General features: G+C 40.6%; 1 protein-coding gene across 1 annotated transcript in view; it reads right to left on the bottom strand.

Annotated features, from left to right (window-relative positions):
- The window catches only part of LOC115415835 (kinase suppressor of Ras 1-like), a 31,438-nt gene extending 12,501 nt beyond the window's left edge, over window positions 1-18,937 (bottom strand). Inside the window, exons 1-10 of the mRNA XM_030129483.1 lie at window positions 18,760-18,937; window positions 15,348-15,747; window positions 14,636-14,811; window positions 12,067-12,133; window positions 8,837-8,920; window positions 8,699-8,760; window positions 6,143-6,255; window positions 4,434-4,578; window positions 4,048-4,099; window positions 1,558-1,612 (exon numbers count right to left, since the gene is read on the bottom strand). Of these exons, the coding sequence (XP_029985343.1) occupies window positions 1,558-1,612; window positions 4,048-4,099; window positions 4,434-4,578; window positions 6,143-6,255; window positions 8,699-8,760; window positions 8,837-8,920; window positions 12,067-12,133; window positions 14,636-14,811; window positions 15,348-15,747; window positions 18,760-18,880 (1,275 nt within the window). The 5' untranslated portion in view covers window positions 18,881-18,937. The remainder of the gene's footprint in view (window positions 1-1,557; window positions 1,613-4,047; window positions 4,100-4,433; window positions 4,579-6,142; window positions 6,256-8,698; window positions 8,761-8,836; window positions 8,921-12,066; window positions 12,134-14,635; window positions 14,812-15,347; window positions 15,748-18,759) is intronic.
- Window positions 18,938-19,426: the final 489 nt, after the last annotated feature.

The raw sequence follows: 19,426 nt of genomic DNA, 5'->3' as shown, positions 1-19,426 counted from the left end.
TTTTAATACATGTAAATATTCTTTATTAAACATTAAAAAGTTTTAAAAAAACATGCAAAATCTCATGTAAAGTTAGGGCAAAAAACTGTATTTGAATTATGAAAAATTACCGTATTTTATGAGATGGTTATTTTACGTTATTTCACAATATTTTTTCGGCATCCCTGCTGCTGGAATAATACCCTTTTTTATGTTTTTTTTTGTTTTTTTTTTTTTTACAGTGTAGAACAAAACACTTCAAAGATAAACACAGGTTTAATGTGTGATACTTAGTGATATCTAGTGGTGAAGAAACAGAACTAAACTAAACACCCAACACACTGAAAGAAATGAGTTAGATCTGTTTGGAGTCACACACAGACACACAAACACAAGCACACACACAGACACACACAAACACACACACACACACACTTGGCTTTTATAATACAGTTGACACTATCGTTATTCGTATTATACGTGTGTTTCTCTTTTTTCTTTTTTATGTCTCTTTTTTTCTTTTTTTTACATGTTTCTTTTTTTATGTCTGTTTTTTTTTTTCTTTTTTATGTCTGTTTCCTTTTTTTCTGTGTTACATCCTGTTTCTTTTTTCTTTTTTACGTGTTTTTTTTTTTCTTTTTTACGTCTTTTTTTTTTTCCTTCATCTGTTTATCCAGTTCCATCCTGTTCAAATACTCATATAAATGTCCTTTTCTGCTCTTCTGGTTTTAATGGTTCTGCTTCTATTTGATGAACGCTCACTGACTTCATCTTGGACCTCATATAATATATTTATATAATATAATAATATATTTATATATATTTATAATGACCCTGTTACGACCCTGTGGTCATGTATGTATATCTGTCATTTGTCCTGTTATCCCACCCTGGCCTGTAGATGGCCAGTGGTGTATTTGTCTGTATGTGTGTGTCAGTGCAGGCGGCTGGATCTGATTGGTGGAATGTCCGTCCTGTGGGTTGGCCAGCCTGGAGCGCACAGACCGCTAATTGGTGGAGGAAGACGGAGTCGGCCTTTAAAACAGCCTGATGACAGCCCAGCCCCGCTCCTCGACCACGCCGTGCTCCCAACTAACGCCGCCAGTTTTGTGTTATGAGAGAGTTTTTCATCATTTTGAATTCTGCATTTATTCACATTGTAAATAGTTTATGGACACCGCAGCACTGGTTTAGGGTGAGAAGTCAATGTTATTTTCATCACGTTTTCTCCTGTTTTTGGGTTCGGAGGCCAGGTTAGTCCTGTGTATTTTTGTTCTTTTATTTTTACTAGGGAAGTACAGAGTGTTTGAGTTGGTTTTGTTTGTTCTTTTTGTCACTGCTCACCCTACATTAAATAAACTGCTGCTCGGTTTTAATTTAACGTTATTTGTCGTGGTCTTCCTTGGGAATGGGAATCGAGTGGGGAGTCATTTTAAGGTCTGCCTTTTTTTACCCCAAAACTAGGGTGTAACACCCTGCAGGTTCTGCCTACTGGATGACTGTCTGTCTGTCAGTGGTTGTTTGATTGAAAACAGTGTGTTTGTTTGTTTGTTTACAGTGTGTTTGTCTGGAACTCACCGTTGGTTGAGCTGATGTGGTCTGCTGTGACTGTGGAACCACCACCTGAGACAGACTAACACAAAAACACACAGGTAAGAGCAGATGTACAAGGAATACACACACACACACACATATATATATATATATATATATATATATATATATATATATATATATATATACATACAGGGTGGGGAAGCAAAATGTACAATATTTTGAGGCAGGGATTGAAAGACAGTGTATGACCAATTAGTTTATTGAAAGTCATGAGAATTTATTTGCCACAAGAAAATGTCCATAATAGAAAATGTTTTTATTCTATGTGTCCTCCTTCTTTTTCAATAACTGCCTTCACACGCTTCCTGAAACTTGTGCAAGTGTTCCTCAAATATTGGGGTGACAACTTCTCCCATTCTTCTTTAATAGTATCTTCCAGACTTTCTGGTAATAGTTTTGCTCATAGTCATTCTCTTCTTTCCATTCTAAACAGTCTTTATGGACACTCCAACTATTTTTGAAATCTCCTTTGGTGTGACGAGTGCATTCAGCAAATCACACACTCTTTGACGTTTGCTTTCCTGATTACTCATATGGGCAAAAGTTTGTGAAAAGGTATGGATAATAGTGTTAGGTATGATTATGACATCAGTATATGTTTGGGTTCAAAACAACTGACGTAGTGTCTGCTGAGAAAAAACAACTAAATGTTCAGTGTACATTTGGCTTCCCCACCCTCTGTGTGTGTGTGTGTGTGTGTGTGTGCGTGTGTGTGTGTGTATATATACAGTACAGGCCAAAAGTTTGGACACACCTTCTCATTCTTCGCATTTTCTTTATTTTCATGACTATTTTCATTGTAGATTCTCACTGAAGGCATCAAAACTATGAATGAACACATGTGGAATTATGTACTTAACAAAAAAGTGTGAAATAACTGAAAACATCTCTTATATTCTAGTTTCTTCAAAGTATCCACCCTTAGCTCTGATGACTGCTTTGCACACCCTTGGCATTCTCTTGATGAGCTTCCAGAGGTAGTCACCTGAAATGGTTTCCACTTCATAGCTGTGCCTTGTCAGGGTTACTTAGTGGAATTTCTTGCCTTATTGATGGGGTTGGGACCATCAGTTGTGTTGTGCAGAAGTCAGGTTGATGCACAGCTGACAGCCCTATTGGACAACTGTTAGAATGCATATTATGGTGAGAACCAATCAGCTAAGTAAAGACAAACGAGTGGCCATCATTACTTTAAGAAATGAAGGTCAGTCAGTCTAGAACATTTCAAAAACTTTGAATGTGTCCCCAAGTGCAGTCGCAAAAACCATCAAGCGCTCCAACGAAACTGGCTCACATGAGGACCGCCCCAGGAAAGGAAGACCAAGAGTCACCTCTGATGCTGAAGATAAGTTCATCTGAGTCACCAGCCTCAGAAATCGCAAATTAACAGCAGCTCAGATTAGAGACCAGATGAATACCACACAGAGCTCTAGCAGCAGACACATCTCTACAACAACTGTTAAGAGGAGACTGCGTGAATCAGGCCTTCATGGTCAAACAGCTGCTAGGAAACCACTGCTCAGGAGAGGCAACAAACACAAGAGATTTATTTGGGCCAAGAAACCCAAGGAATGGACATTAGACCAGTGGAAATCTGTGCTTTGGTCTGATGAGTCCAAATTTCAGATCTTTGGATCCAACCGCCGTGTCTTTGTGCGATGCAGAAAAGGTGAACGGATGGATGCTACATGCCTGGTTCCCACCGTGAAGCATGGAGGAGGAGGTGTGATGGTGTGGGGGTGCTTTGCTGGTGACGCCGTTGGGGATTTATTCAAGACTGAAGGCAACCTGAATCAGCATGGCTACCACAGCATCCTGAAGTGACATGCCATTCCATCCGGTCTGCGTTTAGTTGGACCATCATTTATGTTTCAACAGGACAATGACCCCAAACACACCTCCAGGCTGTGTGAGGGATATCTGACCAAGAAGGAGAGTGATGGAGTGCTGCGCCAGATGACCTGGCCTCCACAGTCACCGGACCTGAACCCGATCGAGATGGTTTGGGGTGAGCTGGACCGCAGAGTGAAGGCAAAAGGACCAACAAGTGCTAAGCATCTGTGGGAACTTCTTCAAGACTGTTAGGAAACCATTTCAGGTGACTACCTCTGGAAGCTCATCAAGAGAATGGCAAGAGTGTGCAAAACAGTCATCAGAGCTAAGGGTGGATACTTTGAAGAAACTAGAATATAAGAGATGTTTTCAGTTATTTCACACTTTTTTGTTACGTTCATAATTCCACATGTGTTCATTCATAGTTTTGATGCCTTCAGTGAGAATCTACAATGAAAATAGTCATGAAAATAAAGAAAATGTGAAGAATGAGAAGGTGTGTCCAAACTTTTGGCCTGTACTGTATATATATATATATATATATATATATATATATATATATATATATATATATATATGTGTGTGTGTGTGTGTGTGTGTACGAACAGTGACTCTTACCCAGACTCATAGAAGCTGCAGGACTGTTGAGAAACTGTAGGAACAGGAACATCTGTGGAAAAATACACAATAAATACACAATAAAAATGCAATAAAAACACAATAAATACACAATAATAACGCAATAAAAACACACTAAAGCATGTCTGTATGATTGGACTGATGCTTCACTGTTCTGTTTTATCTTTATTGATTTATCTTTCTGTTTTTTTTGTAACTTAAATCTTTATTGAGTTTGATGTAGAATTGTAACAGTCACCAAAAAGAAAAAAAACAAAAGAAACTCCGAAAAAACAAAAGAAACGACAATAAATAAATAAAACAGTGGAGCCTGATGCTCAGTGAGCATGGACTGTGAGTGGGTGTGGCCTGTGTGTGGGTGGAACCTGGGAAGTGGAAGCGTCCGTCTTTGGATCCCTCCTGGGGGGGGGCGTGGCTGGGGGGGGGTGTGTGGTGAAAATGAACTGGAGACGAGGGCGTGGAGGAGGCAGCAGAAGAAGGAGTACTGGAGTCCAAGAGGGGGGGGGGCTCCTGAGGATGGACACATACACACACATCAGGTCATTTTTCTTTGGTTTCAGCTTTTATTCCTTTAAACCACTGGTTCTCCACCTTTTTGAACAAACGTTCATTTTCATCACGGTGAGCCCCCCCCCCCCCCCCCCCCCCCCCCCCCCCCCCAGCCACATGTTTGATACCTGTGCTTCCCACTCTGACCATGAAAACAGGACAGAGGACACCAGTGGTTTTCATGGAATGATGGCTTTAATGCAGGGCTTTCAGACTCATGTGAGTTCGGTCCAGTATGAGCTGAAGTGGGCCGGACCAGTCCAATAACTGGAAAAGCACTGGGAGAGCAAAGACCCCCACCAAGGCAGATCTGCGCCGCCCCCCCCCCCCATCACCACCAAAAGTTAATCATTTCTTCCTTGTGCCAGTATCAACATTTACTGAAAATTTCATGAAAATCCGTCCAGAACTTTTTGAGTTATCTTGCAAACGAACCCTGGCAAAAACATAAGGTAACTAGAAAAGCACTCGGAGAGCGCAGACCTCCGCCAAGGCTGATCAGTGGCCCCCCCCGTGGGCCCCCCCACGCCAAGGAGGTTATGTTTTTGCCAGGGTTTGTTTGTTTGTCTGTCTGTCTGTCTGTTTGTCTGTCTGTCCGTTAGTGTGCAACATAACTCAAAAAGTTATGGACAGATTTTGATGAAATTTTCTGGTCTGGGCCCCCCCACCCCCGATCACCACCAAAATTTAATCATTTCTTCCTTATCCCATTTCCAACAAACCCTGAAAATTTCATCCAAATCTGTCCATAACTTTTTGAGTTATGTTGCACACTAACGGACAGACAGACAGACAAACAAACAAACAAACCCTGGCAAAAACATAACCTCCTTGGCGGAGGTAATTAAGCCAAAAGAATCTTGAATAAGCAAAAAATCTTGAAATAAGTAAAAAAAAAAAAATTCTTGAATTAAGCAAAAATTTTGAATTAAGTTAGAAAAAAAAATCTTGAATTAAGCCAAAAAAAAACTTGAATAAGCAAAAAAATCTTGAATTAAGCAAAAAATCTTGAAATTCAAATCGTGAATTAAGTAAAAAAAAAAAAAATTAAAAAAAATCTTGAATTAAGCCTAAAAAGACTTGAATAAGCAAAAAATCTTGAATCAAGCAAAAAATCTTTAATTAAGTAAAAAAAAATCTGGAATTAAGCAAAAAAGAACCTTGAATGAGCAAAATGTCAAACTGAGCAAAAAATCTTGAATTAAGCAAAAAATATCTTTAATTTAGCAAAAAATCTTGATGTATTAAAATAAAATGACAGAATAACTTAGAAATAATGACAACTGCAAAGCAAACACCTAAAACACAGTGATCACAGTACCTGCTGGCAGAGGTAGTAACAGTGACAGAACAGTAGAATTCCATTATTACAGAGGGGTTTTTTTAGTTTTTTTTTCCGTTGTTGTAAAGCGCTGTGAATTGCCCAGTGTATGAACTGTGCTACACACATAACTCTGCCTCGCCTTCCAGTGTATGGACTCAAACAGACACCGGTTGGACAGACCGCAGCGTCAGCGTTTCTTACCCGTTTCAGAAGTGTCTTCGGTAACGTTCCAAACTGCGGCGGACGTTCAGCTGAGCGCTCGATCCGGTTGTTTATATCTGACGGAACCGACTCCGCTCGACGCATCCTGGGCACTGAAAGCAAACACCAGAAGAAGAAGCTTCAGGTATGGAGTCCATCTGTCTCATCAGATTTTCATTTATAAAAGCTATTGAATTTATAGCACTGAATTTTTTTACACTAAAATTAAATATTTGAATTTTTTGTCTCTGAATTCAACTACTTTCATAAATTTAGAATAAAAAAATTTAGACGCAAAAAATTCCAATCACATCCAGGACACCAAGGAGAAACAGTCGATTCTATCTCAAGTCGAACTGACAGCCAGCCAATGGAGTTATGTTAGGCTGGTCATGTGACACTGATGCAGGAAGACGGTCAGTACAGATGTGTGATCTGAATTTTTTGCATCTGAACTTTTTCCTTGTGAATTTTTTGAATCTGAATGTTTTTCATCTGAATTTTTTGCTTTTGAATTTTTTGAATCTGATTTTTTTGCATCTGAATTTTTTGCGTCTGAATTTTTTGCATCTGAAATTTTTTATTCTAAATTTACGAACATAGTTGAATTCAGAGACAGAAAATTTGGATACTTAATTTCAGTGCAAAAAAAATTCAGGTACTTAATTTCAGTGCAAAAAAGTTCAGTGCTAGAAATTCAATGGCTTTTATCATTGAAAATCTGATGAGACAGATGGACTTCCATAGTCAGGTCAGTAGAAACGAAAGCAGGTTTAAAAGTCTAGAAGTGGGTCGGTCTGGGAGAACCTGCACCTACATCTGCTGTTAACGGTACCATATTAACGAGACTTTTAAAACTGTTCATCACTAAAAATGTAAAATATGAAACCTGTTCTGTGTTGGAGGTAAACAGTTGGATTTCCTCCAATAAAAAACCAGCAGTCACACAGAATCTGTGTGCGATGAGAACCAGACTGTGCAGGTTAACAGCAACAAAGAAGAGCTGGAACAGGACAACAGTACAGCAAAGGACAAAGAAATACAGACAGAAACTAGAAGCACTCGGAGAGCGCAGACCTCCGCCAAGGCTGATCAGTGGGCCCCCCCACCCCCGATCACCACCAAAATTTAATCATTTGTTCCTTATGCCAGTATCAACATTTCCTGAAATTTTTATCCAAATTAAAGGCACAGTAGGCCAAAAAGTAAGGGCACCCCCATTTTTTATATAAATTGAGATAAAGTCCGCCTTCTGGATCAGATCCGGATCAGCCTTTGAAATGTGATAGAGGACCCCATTGTCAATTCCTGAGTTAAATTTCATGAGTTTTGGTCAATAATTAAGCGAGATATTGGGAAACGAAAATTTTGCCCCCATTTACCACAATGTTAACGAAAATTTCAAAGTGATCCAGAATCCAGGATTTCTTCCGGATCACCCCCAAAAGTTAATCATTTCTTCCTTATACCATTTCCAACAAACCCTGAAAATTTCATCAAAATCTGTCCATAACTTTTTGAGTTATGTTGCACACTAACGGACAGACAGACAAACACTGGCAAAAACATAACCTCCTTGGCGGAGGTAATTAGGGATGGAACCATATGAAACTTTCATATCATTTTTTATTTTTTTATTTATTTATATTTAGTTATTTTATTTTACTTTATTATTATTATTATTTTAAAAATAAAATATAAATAAATAAATAAGTTTAAAAAAAAAAAAAAAAAGAAAGAAAATGTCATATCCCAGTTATTGTGACCAAAATTATCATGGTTATCATTATTATTGTGGTATTATTGAAACTGTGCTCAAAATGTTCAAAAAGTACTAATACACACACTGAAAGAATTTAACCAAGTTGTATTAAAAAAAATAAATTAGGGATGTAACCATATGAAACTTTCATATAATTTTTTTATTTATTTTTTATTTATTTATTCAGTTATTTGGTTATTTTATTTTACTTTATTATTATTATTATTATTATTATTATTATTATTATTATTATTTTAACAATAAAATATGAATAAATAAATAAATAAATATATATTTTTTTAAAATAAAATGTCATATCACGGTTATTGTGACCAAAATTATCATGGTTATTATTATTGTGGTATTATTTAAATTGTGCTCAAAATGTTCAAAAAGTACTGATACACACGCTGAAAGAATTTAACCAAGTTGTATTTAAAAATAAATAAATAAGGGCTGTAACCATATGAAAATTTCATATCATTTTTTTATTTTTTGTTTTATCTATTATTTATTTATTATTTCATTTTTAAAATTATTATTATTATTATTATTATTATTATTATTGTTATTATTATTTTAAAATAAAATAAAATATAAAATAAATAAATAAATAAATCTCATCTAAAGTTAGGGCAAAAAACTATTTGAATTTTTTTTTTTTTTTTTTGTATTTTTATGAGATGGTTATTTTCTGTTATTTAACAGTATTTTTTCGGCTGGAATATAACTGTTTTCTTACGTTTTTGTTTTGTTTTTTTACAGTGTGGATCAAATGTGGATGTGCGTCTTACATGTGAGGATGGATATGCGACAGGACGGAGCGTCTTTGGTGCATTTGTTGTGACACTTTAACCTGTGAAGACAAACACATGTGAGAGCTGCAGAGCCCTGCACCGTCTGCACTCAGACACCAGGAGGCGCTGTCGTACCTGCAGTGTTTACACTTGACTCCAAACATCATGTTCTTCCCACACACCTGACAGCTCTGAGACAGCCACGACTTAGTGGAAAACCTACGAGGAAAATAAAACAGCACAAATCTGATGGTTTTATCGCATGTAACGGAGAAAAAAAAACTGAGTCCTGAAGCAGAAGTTTACACAGATTTACAGTCAAACACTAAAGGCTCTGGTTTAAAAAAGGTCTGAGGATATGAACGAAAACTAATGACATGGACAGAACTACAACTGAGAAAACATGTTCATGAACTGAAATAAATACAAACGCTCATAATTTATTTTAATTATACTTTTTATTTATTTCAGTTAACGAAAATGGTTTTCACTTAATTGACGATTTTTTTTTTTGGCTTAATTCAAGATTTTTTTACTTAAATATTTTAAAGATTTTTTTGTACTTAATTGAAGATTTATTTATTTATTTATCTTAATTCAAGATTTTTTGCTAAATTTGAGATTTTTTTTGGGCTTAATTCAAGATTTTTTTTTTTTTTTTTTTGAAGATTTTTTTGGGGGGCTTGATTCAAGATTTTTTTTTTTCACTTAATTGAAGCTTAAGAATTTTTGGTGATTTATGGGTGATTTTTAGGTGGTTATTAAGTGGATTTTGTGGTTTTTGGTGACTTAGGTGTTTTTTGTTAATTTTTGGGTGATTTTTTTAGGTGGTTTTAGGTGTTTTTGTGGTTTTAGTTGATTTTAGGTGGGGTTTTTTTTGGGTGTTTTTTGTGGTTTTAGGTGATTTTTGGAAGGTTTTTTTGTTAATTTTTGGGTGATTTTTAGGTATAAACTAATTAAAACTAACTCTACCTGGAAACATGGAGACTAAAGTTGGGAGAAAGCAGAGTGCTGTCTGGGATTTATTTGAATATGACGACAGAGAAGAAGAGAAAAGAGACCACTGAACTACAACTAAAACTAAGCATTTAGAAAAAAAAAAACTAATAAAAACTATCAAACCTGCTCTAAACACCAATTAAAATGAACTGAATTAGAGAAAAAAAAGTCCAAACTAAATCAAACTAAACTAGAATGAAAAATCCAAAACTATTGGAACCTCGACCTGGACTTAATTATGACAATCGGCCCGTTTGTGTCCACAGTCTCAGATGATCGTCCACACTTCCAGTGGATGGAAGGCAGTGTGTGAGAAACAAGGTTCCAATAGTTTTGGATTTTTCATTCTAGTTTCGTTTGATTTAGTTTGGACTTTTTTTTCTCTAATTCAGTTTGTTTTAATTCGTGTTTAGAGCAGGTTTGATAGTTTTTATTAGTTTTTTTTTTTTCTAAATGCTTAGTTGTAGTGTAGTTTTAGTTTCGTTCTAGTTTAGTTATAGTTTATTTTGAGTTCAGTTTTAGTTCAGTTGTAGTTCAGTTGTAGTTTAGTTGTAGTTCAGTTGTAGTTTAGTTGTAGTTATTTGTAGTTTAGTTGTAGTTCAGTTGTAGTTTAGTTGTAGTTCAGTTGTAGTTATTTGTAGTTCCGTTGTAGTTCAGTTGTAGTTCAGTTGTAGTTATTTGTAGTTTAGTTGTAGTTCAGTTGTAGTTTAGTTGTAGTTCAGTTGTAGTTATTTGTAGTTCAGTTGTAGTTCAGTTGTAGTTATTTGTAGTTCAGTTGTAGTTCAGTTGTAGTTTAGTTGTAGTTCAGTTGTAGTTTAGTTGTAGTTCAGTTGTAGTTCAGTTGTAGTTTAGTTGTAGTTCAGTTGTAGTTATTTGTAGTTCAGTTGTAGTTCAGTTGTAGTTTAGTTGTAGTTCAATTGTAGTTCAGTTGTAGTTTAGTTGTAGTTTAGTTGTAGTTCAGTTGTAGTTCAGTTGTAGTTATTAGTAGTTTAGTTGTAGTTCAGTTGTAGTTCAGTTGTAGTTTAGTTGTAGTTCAGTTGTAGTTATTTGTAGTTCAGTTGTAGTTTAGTTGTAGTTCAGTTGTAGTTATTTGTAGTTCAGTTGTAGTTCAGTTGTAGTTCAGTTGTAGTTTAGTTGTAGTTCAGTTGTAGTTATTAGTAGTTTAGTTGTAGTTCAGTTGTAGTTTAGTTGTAGTTTAGTTGTAGTTTAGTTGTAGTTCAGTTGTAGTTCAGTTGTAGTTCAGTTGTAGTTTAGTTGTAGTTCAGTTGTAGTTATTTGTAGTTTAGTTGTAGTTTAGTTGTAGTTCAGTTGTAGTTATTTGTAGTTCAGTTGTAGTTCAGTTGTAGTTTAGTTGTAGTTCAGTTGTAGTTCAGTTGTAGTTCAATTGTAGTTCAGTTGTAGTTTAGTTGTAGTTATTAGTAGTTTAGTTGTAGTTCAGTTGTAGTTCAGTTGTAGTTTAGTTGTAGTTCAGTTGTAGTTATTTGTAGTTCAGTTGTAGTTTAGTTGTAGTTAAGTTGTAGTTATTTGTAGTTCAGTTGTAGTTCAGTTGTAGTTCAGTTGTAGTTTAGTTGTAGTTCAGTTGTAGTTCAGTTGTAGTTATTAGTAGTTTAGTTGTAGTTCAGTTGTAGTTCAGTTGTAGTTTAGTTGTAGTTCAGTTGTAGTTATTTGTAGTTTAGTTGTAGTTTAGTTGTAGTTCAGTTGTAGTTCAGTTGTAGTTTAGTTGTAGTTCAGTTGTAGTTCAGTTGTAGTTTAGTTGTAGTTCAGTTGTAGTTTAGTTGTAGTTCAGTTGTAGTTCAGTTGTAGTTTAGTTGTAGTTCAGTTGTAGTTCAGTTGTAGTTATTAGTAGTTTAGTTGTAGTTCAGTTGTAGTTTAGTTGTAGTTCAGTTGTAGTTTAGTTGTAGTTCAGTTGTAGTTCAGTTGTAGTTCAGTTGTAGTTCAGTGGTCTCTTTTCTCTTCTTCTCTGTGCTCCTATTCAAATCAATCCCAGACAGGACTCTGCTGCTTTAGTCTCCATGTTTCCAGGTAGAGTGGGGACCAGAAGACGACTGGAAACCACAAGTGAACACAAGTGACGGAGCAAAAAGTGTCGTATGGAGACAGCACAGAAAACTGAGAGAGGGAAATAAATCCATTGAACATCAATCTGACATTGACAAAGACCAAAACCAAGGGAATTTGATCCAGAATTTGTATCCGTTTTAGTTAGTTTAGTAAACACACAATACAGTTTCAGTTAGTTATGTTTTTTTCTTTTAATTCTAGTTTTTATTTCAGTGAACAAAAATGTTTTTACAGTTCTAGTTTTGGTCATTTGGTCAGTTTTCATTAACGATAATAACCTCAGTGATTAAAGTTTCTGGACTCACCGGTGTGTCACTGCCAGACCGATGTCCCTCCTCATGGTCTGAGGAGAACTTCTGTGCATGGACACGTCTAAGACAAGCAGAGTTAAGGACAAAGAGCAGAGTTAAGGACAAAGAGCAGAGTTAAAGACAAAGAGCAGAGTTAAAGACAAAGAGCAGAGTTAGGGACAGAGAGCAGAGTTAAGGACAAAGAGCAGAGTTAAGGACAAAGAGCAGAGTTAAAGACAAAGAGCAGAGTTAAGGACAAACAGCAGAGTTAGGGACAGAGAGCAGAGTTAAGGACAAAGCAGAGTTAAAGACAAAGAGCAGAGTTAAGGACAAAGAGCAGAGTTAGGGACAAAGAGCAGAGTTAAGGACAAAGAGCAGAGTTAAGGACAAACAGCCGAGTTAAGGACAGAGAGCAGAGTTAAGGACAGAGAGCAGAGTTAAGGACAAACAGCCGAGTTAAGGACAGAGAGCAGAGTTAAGGACAAACAGCCGAGTTAAGGACAGAGAGCAGAGTTAAGGACAGAGAGCAGAGTTAAGGACAAAGCAGAGTTGAATGAATGAATGAATGAATGAATGAATGAATGAATGTTTATTTCAGTTAAATACAAGATACAAAACACACACATATAAAAAAGACAACAAAACAAAACACCTACATATTAAAAAAGAAACAAACAAGCATAAAATTAACACATTTTGTAACTGAAAAAGGAAGAAGCTGAAGCCGGAGGCTTATTTCTGCTTCTCCTATTTACATCCTTAGTCCATGTCCACACCTTAAGTCGCAGCAGATAAATACTTAAACTTAAATTATACTACATTCAGTGTAATAAGTTATTTTGTAAACATATTACTCTCATAGCCCTTCATAATTTGACCAATTAAATTCTTTTTGAAACTCAACAGTGAGCTACACAATTTCACTTCATCCTTCAATTCGTTCCATAGCTTGACACCAATAACTGAAACACTGTGATATTTAACGTTTGTTCTTACTTTACATTTTTCAAACACAAACATCCCTCTTAAATTATAATGTCCTTCTCTTAACTTAAAGATTTTCTGAATACAAAAAGGAAGGTTTTTACTTTTAACGTGAAACATAAATTCCATTGTTTTTAAATATACAATGTCAAGAAATTTTAGTAAACCAGATTCTACAAAAAGTGGATTACTTGATTGGAGATAACCAGCTTTGTTTATGACTCTAATAGCTTTTTTTTGGAGTTTAATTATTGGGTCTAAATTAGTCTTATACACATTGCCCCATATTTCCACACAATATGACATATATGGCATTACAAGTGAACAATACAACATATGCAAACATTTTTTGCTTAACAAGTCTCGAGTTTTATAAAGAATCGCAACAGCTTTGGACATTTTGCGTTTGATATATTCTATTTGTGGTTTCCAACAGAGTTTATGGTCAATAATCACTCCCAAAAATTTTGTTTCATACACCCTTTCAATTTCAATTTCATTAATTTTCAGTTTTATATCATCACTTCCCCTAGCACCACCAAAAACCATAAAACAAAGACAAAGAGCAGAGTTAAGGACAAAGAGCAGAGTTAAGGACAAAGCAGAGTTAAAGACAAAGAGCAGAGTTAAGGACAAAGAGCAGAGTTAGGGACAAAGAGCAGAGTTAAGGACAAAGAGCAGAGTTAAGGACAAACAGCCGAGTTAAGGACAGAGAGCAGAGTTAAGGACAGAGAGCAGAGTTAAGGACAAAGAGCAGAGTTAAGGACAAACAGCAGAGTTAAGGACAAAGAGCAGAGTTAAAGACAAACAGCAGAGTTAAGGACAGAGAGCAGAGTTAAGGACAGAGAGCAGAGTTAAGGACAAAGAGCAGAGTTAAGGACAAAGAGCAGAGTTAAGGACAAAGAGCAGAGTTGAGGACAAACAGCAGAGTTGAGGACAAAGAGCAGAGTTAAGGACAGACAGCAGAGTTAAGGACAAAGAGCAGAGTTAAGGACAAAGAGCAGAGTTAAGGACAAAGAGCAGAGTTAAGGACAAAGAGCAGAGTTAAGGACAGACAGCAGAGTTAAGGACAAAGAGCAGAGTTAAGGACAAAGAGCAGAGTTAAGGACAAACAGCAGAGTTAAAGACAAAGAGCAGAGTTAAGGACAAAGAGTTAAGGACAAAGAGCAGAGTTAAGGACAAAGAGCAGAGTTAAGGACAAAGAGCAGAGTTAAGGACAAACGGCAGAGTTAAGGACAAACGGCAGAGTTAAGGACAAAGGGCAGAGTTAAAGACAAAGGGCAGAGTTAAGGACAAAGGGCAGAGTTAAAGACAAAGGGCAGAGTTAAAGACAAAGGGCAGAGTTAAGGACAAAGGGCAGAGTTAAAGACAAACGGCAGAGTTAAGGACAAAGGGCAGAGTTAAGGACAAACGGCAGAGTTAAGGACAAAGGGCAGAGTTAAAGACAAAGGGCAGAGTTAAGGACAAACGGCAGAGTTAAGGACAAAGGGCAGAGTTAAGGACAAACGGCAGAGTTAAGGACAAAGGGCAGAGTTAAGGCAGACACAAAGACAAAGACGAGCCAACAGTGTCAGGATCCTGGACACTGGAGGACACTCACTGTCCAGTGGGGTGGGAGGGATGGGCAGCATGTACGGGGCAGACATGGGCACAGGTCCGGTTCCTCGTCCGGGGGTCCGGGCAGACAGCAGAGGGGAGCGCAGGGCAGAATCGTCAGGAGCGCTCCCACTGCCATTAATCTGAAGAACTGCCAAAACTCTGTTCTTCTGACAGGGTCTGGAAAGAACCAGGACCAGGACTGAGCATTTAGACCCTGAAGCCCTTAAAGGGTTAACCCTTTAACTCTTTAACCCTTTGATCCTGTCTCATCTCTGCTCAGGTTCTGGACCTCAGTATGTTCTGGACCTCAGTGTGTTCTGGACCTCAGTGTGTTCTGGACATCAGTATGTTCTGAACCTCAGTATGTTCTGGACCTCATTGTGTTCTGAACCTCAGTATGTTCTGGACCTCAGTGTGTTCTGAACCTCAGTATGTTCTGGACCTCAGTGTGTTCTGGACCTCAGTGTGTTCTGAACCTCAGTATGTTCTGAACCTCAGTATGTTCTGGACCTCATTGTGTTCTGGACCTCATTGTGTTCTGGACCTCATTGTGTTCTGGACCTCATTGTGTTCTGAACCTCAGTGTGTTCTGGACCTCAGTGTGTTCTGAACCTCAGTATGTTCTGGACCTCAGTGTGTTCTGAACCTCAGTATGTTCTGGACCTCAGTGTGTTCTGGACATCAGTATGTTCTGGACCTCAGTGTGTTCTTACCTCTGATTGGTCGGCTCTTCGATGCGATTGGCCAGTTGGGACTCGTGGCTCTTGCTCCTCGTTAACCCGATGTTCGGCAGCAGCTGCAGCAGTTTACGTGACGCCAGCGGTGGTGTGTGCGAGGCCTTGGTGGGGTGTGTCTTTGAGGTGTGGCCGAGCGGGGGGGTCCGGGGGTCCTGGCTGAAGGGGTCTGGGGTCTCCTCTGCAGATACTGAACAGGGGACCACCGAGATAGAGATGGAGCGGCTGTGGGCGGGGCTGCTGCCGCCGCTGTAGGTGACGGCAGGGTCAGAGGGGGCATGGCCGCTCACAGGAGAGAAAGGGTTCCCGTCCTGGGGTGGCTCTGCGTCTGGACCCGGGTCACATCCTGGGGGCTCTGTGTCTGGACCCGGGTCACATCCTGAAAGCAAAGAGGGACAGAAGTCACATTGGAAGGTCTCAAGAGGAGCTGGAAACAACACCAGGACCAGATCGGTTCAGCTCGGCTAAGCAAGTTGAGCTGAGTTAAGTTAACTTTAGTTTAGTTAACTTTAGTTAAGCTTAGTTTAGCTAAGTTAACTTTAGTTTAGTTAAGTTTAGTTTAATTTAGTTTAGTTTAGTTAAGTTTAGTTTTGTTAACTTCTCTGATGTTGCCCGCAGTCAGCGGCGGTGGGCTGGTGTGGGCGTGGTCATAGCCCCTCAGCTGAGCTGCCATGTGTCAGAGTTCACCACGGTGAACCAGAGGGTGGCGTCCCTGCCCCTTTGGGGCGGGGACAGGTGCCTCACTGTTGTCTGGGCCTACAGGCCGAACAGCTGTGCAGAGTACCAGACCTTCTTGGAGTCCCTGGGAGGGGTACTGGATGGTGCTCCGACTGGGGACTCCAGTGTTCTCCTGGGCGACTTCAATGCCCACGTGGGCAACGACAGTGAGACCTGGAGGGGGGTGATGGAGGAACGGCCCCCCTGATCTGAACCTGGGTGGTGTTTTGTTATTGGACTTCTGTGCTCATCACAGTTTGTCCAGAACAAACACCAGGTTCCAACACAGGGATGTCCAGAAGTGCAGGTAGCACCAGGACACCCTGGGCCGGAGGTCCATGATCCACTTCGTTGTCGTGTCATCAGACCTCTGGCCACGTGTTTCGGACACTCGGGTGAAGAGAGGGGCGGAGCTATCAGCTGATCACCACCTGGTGGTGAGTTGGATCCCCTGGCGAAGGAGGAAGCAGGACAGACTGGGAATGCCCAAACATGTTGTGAGGGTCTGTTGGGAACATCTGGCAGAGCCCGATGTCAGCGTGGTCTTTAACTCCCACCTCCAGGAGAGCTCCTCCTAGATCCCGGGGGAGGCTGGGGACATTGAGTCCGAGTGGACCATGTTCTCCACCTCCATTGTCGAAGCGCCTGCTCGGAGCTGTGGCCGCAGGGTCTCCGGTTCCTGTCGTGGCGGCAATCCCTGACCCGGTGGTGGACCCTGGAAGTAAGGGATGCCGTCAAGCTGAAGAAGGAGTCTGATGGAGCCTGGTTGGCTCGTGGGACTCCAGAGGCAGCTGATGGGTACCGGCAGGCCAGGCGCACGGCAGCCAGAGTGGTTGTGGAGGCAAAAACTGGGGTCTGGGTGGAGTTTGGGGAGGCCATGGAGGAGGACTATCGGTCGGCCTCGAGGAAATTCTGTCAAACCTTCCGGCGCCTCAGGAGGTGAAGCAGTGCACCACCAAAACTGTTTACAGAGGAAGTGGGAGGAGCTGACCTCCACTGGGGGTGTGGTCGGACGATGGAAGGAATACGTCAAGGATCTCCTCAATCCCACTGTCATGTCTTCCATGGAGGAAGCAGAGGCTGAGGTCTCAGAGGTGGACTGGTCCATCACACAAGCTGAAGTCACCCAGGTGGTTGGACAGAGCACAGGGGGTGGATGAGGTTCACCCTGAGTCCCTTCAGTCTGGATGTGCAGGACTGTCTTGGTTGACTCGTCTCTGTAACATGGCGTGGCAGTCGGGGACAGTCCTTCTGGATTGGCTGACCGGGGTGGTGGTCCCCCTTTATAAGAAGGGGGACCAGAGGATGTGCTCCAACCACAGGGGGATCCCACTCCTCAGCCTCCAGGGGAAAGTCTATTCCAGATACTGGAGAGGAGGATCCGACTGATAGTCAAATCACGGATCCAGGAGGAACAATGTGGTTTTCGTCCTGGTCGTGGAACACTGGACCAGGTCTACACTCTCCATCGGGTGCTCCAGGGTTCATGGGAGTTCGCCCAACCGGTCCACATGTGTTTTGTGGATTTGCAGAAGGCGTTCGACCGTGTCCATTGTGGTACCCTGTGGGGGGTGCTTCAGGAGTATGGGGTCCGGGGTCCTCTGCTAAGGGCCGTCCGGTCCTTGTATGACTGAAGCAGGAGCCTGGTTCACATTGGTGGCAGTAAGTCAGACCTGTTCCAGGTGCATGTGGGACTCCGGCAGGGCTGCCCTTTGGCACCGGTTCTGTTCATAATTTTTATGTACAGAATTTCTAGGTACAGCCAGGGGCCAGAGGGGGTCTGGTCTGGGCTGGAGGGGGTCCGGTTTGGGGACCACAGGATTTCATCTCTGCTTTTTGCAGATGACGTTGGCCTCATGGAACCTGGACCTTCAGCGTGACCTGGGGTGGTTTGGAGTAGGATGAGGATCAGCACCTACAAATCTGAAGCCATGGTTCTGGACCAGATAAAGGTGGTCTGTCCTCTCCGGGTCAGTGGAGAGTCTTTGACCCCAGTGGAGGAGCTCCAGTATCTGGGTCCGGTTCACAGTGAGGGAAGGATGGAGGTTCAGACTGACAGGTGGGTGGGTGCAGTGTCTGCAGTGCTTGTATGGGTCTGTTGTGGTTCAGAAGGAGCTGAGCCCAAAGGAGAAGCTCTGGATTTACCCTCAGTCTACGTTCACACCCTCACCTGTGGTCAGGAGCTTTAGGTCAGGACCTAAAGGACCAGATCCAGGACCCAAAGGACCAGATTCAGGATACAAGCGGTCTAAATGAGTTTCCTCTGCAGGGTGGGTGGGTCCACCCTTAGGGATAGGGGGAGGAGCTCAGTCATGTGGGAGGAGCTCAGAGTAGAGCCGCTGCTCCTGCACATCGAGAGGAACCAGCTGAGGTGGATCAGACATCTGGTTCAGATCCTCCTGGACTCCTCCCTGGGGAGGTGTTCTGGGCATGTCCCACCAGGAGGAGGAGTCTGAGGAGAGGGAGGTCTGGACATCCCTGCTTAGAGTGTTACCCCCGCGACCCAGCCCCAGAAGAAGCAGAAGAGAATGGATGGATGGAAATAGTTTAGTTAAGTCTAGTTATAAGTGTAGTTCAGTTTTATTCAGTTTAGCTCTGTGTGTGTGTGTGTGTGTGTGTGCGTGTGTGTGCGTGTGTGTGTGAGTGTGTGTGTGCGTGTGTGTTAGTTCTTCACCTCCTTCCTTCCTCTTCTCCTCACAGCTCATGTCCATCCTCATGTCCATCCTCAGTCCACTCTCCTCTTCTCTGTTGCAGTTCAGTCGTCTCATGTCGTCCTTCAGTTCAGTTCCACACATGCTCAGTAGGTCGTCCACAGACGCATTCCCTTCTGCAGCTGCAGCCTGTAGGAGAACAGACCAGACAGAGCTGCAGTAAGACCCACCCACAGACCACATACAGACCACATACAGACCACATACTGACCACATACTGACCACATACTGACCACATATAGACCACATAAGAACACATACTGACCACATACAGAACACATACTGACCACATACAGACCACATACTGACCACATACAGACCACATAAGAACACATACAGAACACATAAGAACACATACTGACCACATACTGACCACATACAGACCACATAAGAACACATACAGACCACATAAGAACACATACAGACCACATAAGAACACATACTGACCACATACAGACCACATAAGAACACATACTGACCACATACAGACCATATAAGAACACATACAGACCACATACAGAACACATAAGAACACATACTGACCACATACAGACCACATACAGACGACGTACTGAACAAATACAGACCACATACAGAACACATACTGACCACATATAGACCACATAAGAA

The sequence above is a fragment of the Sphaeramia orbicularis genome, unplaced genomic scaffold (genome assembly GCF_902148855.1).
Source record: "Sphaeramia orbicularis unplaced genomic scaffold, fSphaOr1.1, whole genome shotgun sequence".
NCBI lineage: Eukaryota > Metazoa > Chordata > Actinopteri > Kurtiformes > Apogonidae > Sphaeramia > Sphaeramia orbicularis.
This window is presented reverse-complemented; position numbering and strand designations above follow the sequence as displayed.